The sequence below is a fragment of the Haliotis cracherodii genome, unplaced genomic scaffold (assembly GCF_022045235.1).
Source record: "Haliotis cracherodii isolate W230 unplaced genomic scaffold, xgHalCrac1.p SCAF_20, whole genome shotgun sequence".
In the NCBI taxonomy this organism is placed as follows: Eukaryota; Metazoa; Mollusca; class Gastropoda; order Lepetellida; family Haliotidae; genus Haliotis; species Haliotis cracherodii.
The window spans coordinates 5,296,355-5,300,010 of NW_027266276.1; the positions used below are offsets into that span (position 1 = coordinate 5,296,355).

General features: G+C 41.0%; 1 protein-coding gene across 1 annotated transcript; it reads left to right on the forward strand.

Annotated features, from left to right (window-relative positions):
- The first annotated feature begins 2,072 nt into the window (after positions 1-2,072).
- LOC139470459 (serine/threonine-protein phosphatase 6 regulatory ankyrin repeat subunit B-like) lies at positions 2,073-3,179 on the forward strand. Its single transcript, XM_071252866.1, has one exon. The coding sequence runs from the start codon at positions 2,073-2,075 to the stop codon at positions 3,177-3,179; it is 1,107 nt and encodes a 368-aa protein (XP_071108967.1).
- Positions 3,180-3,656: the final 477 nt, after the last annotated feature.

The following is a 3,656-nucleotide window of genomic DNA, read 5'->3' on the forward strand; positions in this document are numbered from 1 at the left end:
CCGAGATCAACGCTAACTACAGGATGCTATATGTTCACCTTACATCCGAGATTAAAAAAGCCACAAAAAAGCCACAAAAAAGCCACAAGCACCGATATTATTCTGACAAACCTAGAAATATAATCGAGGCGAACCGAAAGTTTGCCACAAAATGTCAGTGGGTAGATATTTATTCAAATCAGCATTATCGTCAATCAGCTGTGGACGATGATGTAGATAAAAAACGGCAAAACCCCTTCCTTATTCATGAGAATAAAGCACAGTCGATTGTACAATCCAACTGTATCATTAGCTTGTGTCTATGAATCACTCTGAAATAGTGATTATACCACGTGTTCGCAAAATTCATTACCTCATTATTGCATTAGAGCACTTGTATTTTTGCTAATTGTTGCATCAAATTAAAAGCTTCAGTTAAAAAGATGATTTGTCTGATCTTGAAATAGATATGAAATTGTTGATTTTAACGTGTTATCATCTCAACAACAAGAGAGTAAGTCATAGGTTTTTTATCATAAGAAAATCATAATTGACAGTGTCATGGTAAAATCATTTTGAGCTTCACGTAGGAATTGCACAACAGTGATATCACAGACATACAGCTAAGTACTTGAGTTACTCAAGTGTCTGTAGCTGTGTGTCTGTCATATCCTGTGATATCCACAACAAAAGATTTCACTGTTGTGCAATTCCTAAGTGAAGCTCAGGACTTATCGCTAAAACCTCGTATGTTCAGAAAAAATGACCTCTGTGATATGCTGTGACGATAAGTCAGTTAAATAAGTCGGGGTCTGTGTCAGGGTTTAAAACCAAAAGCCCATCTAAGAAGATATGAGTACAACACTAGGGAAAGATGCCGCTCACTATGCCACTATAAAGAGGTAAACAGCAAATTTTGAACGTGAAAAGGAGAGCTTTGTAATCGATCCCCGTCCTAGTAGACCTGTGACCTAATCAATACCATATATCCAGAGAATCTACGATATCGTGACGACTGTAGTAGACTTATTTCCCAGGAGAGAGTACATTCCAAAGTAGTTGGGTTCCAAAGCAAATGCCATCTGATCAAAATCTCACCGTGTCTCGTGATCATCTAGCTTTTATTTGAGGCCAAGTCGGACAGATTCTTGCAACCATCGGAGATTATGGATAAAAACTTGTGTTCACAACTTGCAGTTTGATTCCAAGCAATAGCCAAAACAGTGGAACCATTTGAGATCACAACCACCAAGGAAGGCAAAGACGGTCTCATCCGCAGGAATAAAGCTCGCTCAATTCTATTTCGACACAAACGCTAACGTCTTAGTTTCTGTTTAGAACGTTTTGGACACCAAAGAAAAGGACAAAATGTTCAATAATCAGTCAACATCACCAGTAACATTCCTTCAGAAAAGTAGCGTGACTCTTACAATGTATGAGGGATGTACATGGACATTTAGATAAGACTTGGTAATGGAACTCTGTGTTAAACTTGTTGAGGAACTACCTCCGTATGGTTTGCTCTGGTTGTTAATCTTCAAGTGACGTAAATGTGTTAATGGCTTTAGGATAGTTACCATTGACACCAGAACCCAGAGTAAAGCAACGAGTTGGGAACATAAGCAACATGGCCTCCTTGTCAGATACATGACTATCACTGGTCAGTCTCAAATGCATATAGACGTATGTTCCATATAATGGTTTCAAGGCTCGATTCTAAGGGAGATGTTTTCCACTGCAAACCAATTACCTTTGCCTGCTCAGTATGTTCAGGCAGTTACATGAAGTGCGGGTAGCGAACGTGTTGTGGAAGTAAAGCAAAGAGTTGGGAACATAAGCACCACGACCTTCTTTGCAGAAACATGACTATCACTGGTCGGTTAATAAAAGTCTCAAATGCATACAGACGTATGTTTGTAATATTGTGGCTTCTTGGTTCGATTTTAAGGAAGATGTATACTACTGCACACCGAGTATCTTTGCTGGCACCTTATGTACAGGCGGTTACATAAAACGCGGGTAACGTAGCACTGGTACAATCTGTAACTATCAAACCGTTTTTATTCTAGCTATTTATTTTACTGCAATGAATAATGCTAACAAATTGCTGTCATTGTATTATCATAACATACACATCTACAGATGAGCCGCAGAACTACCCAAAGAGATCTCTACATCATAAAGTTGACAAGCAGAAAACTTCAGAGAACAACCCTCTTCACGAAGCCTGTAGGAAGGGAGACCTGGGACGAGTGAGACGCATCCTGTTCCGGCGTTTGGTCGACGTCAACGGTAGAGACGAGAAGCACGGGAGGACGCCACTCATGGTGGCGGCACATATGGGGCATAGAAGAGTATTTGACTTTCTTATTAGAAACGGAGCTGATGTGTCACAAGAAGATGATGATGGTAACAACATCCTGCACTTGGCCTGCAGAGGTGGACATATGGGTATGGTGAGGTATGTACTTAAACAATACAGTGTTGATGTCAACAGCAGAGCAAAGAAGGGAAGAACTCCCCTAATGATGGCTGCATATTATGGGCACAGAAATGTGTTTGAGTTCCTCGTGAGTAAGGGAGCTAATGTGTCACAAGTAGATGATTACGGAGACAACACCCTGCACTGGGCCTGCAGAGGGGGACATTTAGGCATGGCGAGGTATTTACTGTCTAAATACAGTCTTGATATTAACAGTAGGGGGAAGTACGGATCAACTCCGCTGATGAAGGCTGCATCTGTTGGACACTGGGAAATGTTTTGGTTCCTCGAGAGTTTGGGAGCTAATGTGTCACAAGTAGATGATGACGGCGACAACATACTTCATTATGCCTCATCTGGAGGACATCCGGAGATAGTAAAGTATATTCTATCGCAGGACTTTGTGGACATAAACCATAGAGGAAATTACGGAGGAACACCATTAATGAGAGCTGCGTATAATGGAAATATACAAGTGTTTGATCTACTTGTGAGTAAAGGTGGTCAAACTCCCTTAACGGATGACAATGGTGACAACATCCTTCATCTGGCCACTCTTCGTGGACGTGTGGAGATGGTGAAGTATATCCTCTCACAGAACATGACAGACATTAACGCCAGGGACAAGGATGGGGACACTGCAGCCATGATAGCAAAGCGTAAAGGACAACACGGAGTGTATAACTTTCTTGTTTCGCGTGGCTGCCCAGCGGAATAAGTGTACTGTGAACTGTGAACAGTCACCCATTTGGTTATGAAACCTTCTTAGAGGTCTTTAAGGTGTATTTTATGTCTTTGTCTGTAATCAAAGGCCAATGCATTACATAGAGTTTTCAAAGGAGTTGTATTTGCGGCATGATGCCACTTTAATGGTTGCCACTAAGTTTGGAGTAAAATTTGAAATGCTTCTTTTCTGACGGGCAGGTAACAGACATCATCATAGTTTCTGCCTTGTCGTTTTGTGCAAACAGTAAGGTGTATGACCAGCAGGTAGGAGACACTCGTCATCCCTTATTATAGTTTTAGTTGTTGTTTAGTGCAAGAGGTGATGGATATCGTACTTCGTATGACAAGCAGTGTATGACGATCACGTGACATATATTGGTGATCTTGTGTTATTATAGTCTTTATCGTTGTTTAGTGCAAGAGGTGATGGATATCGCACTATGTATCACAAGCAGTGTATGACTATCAC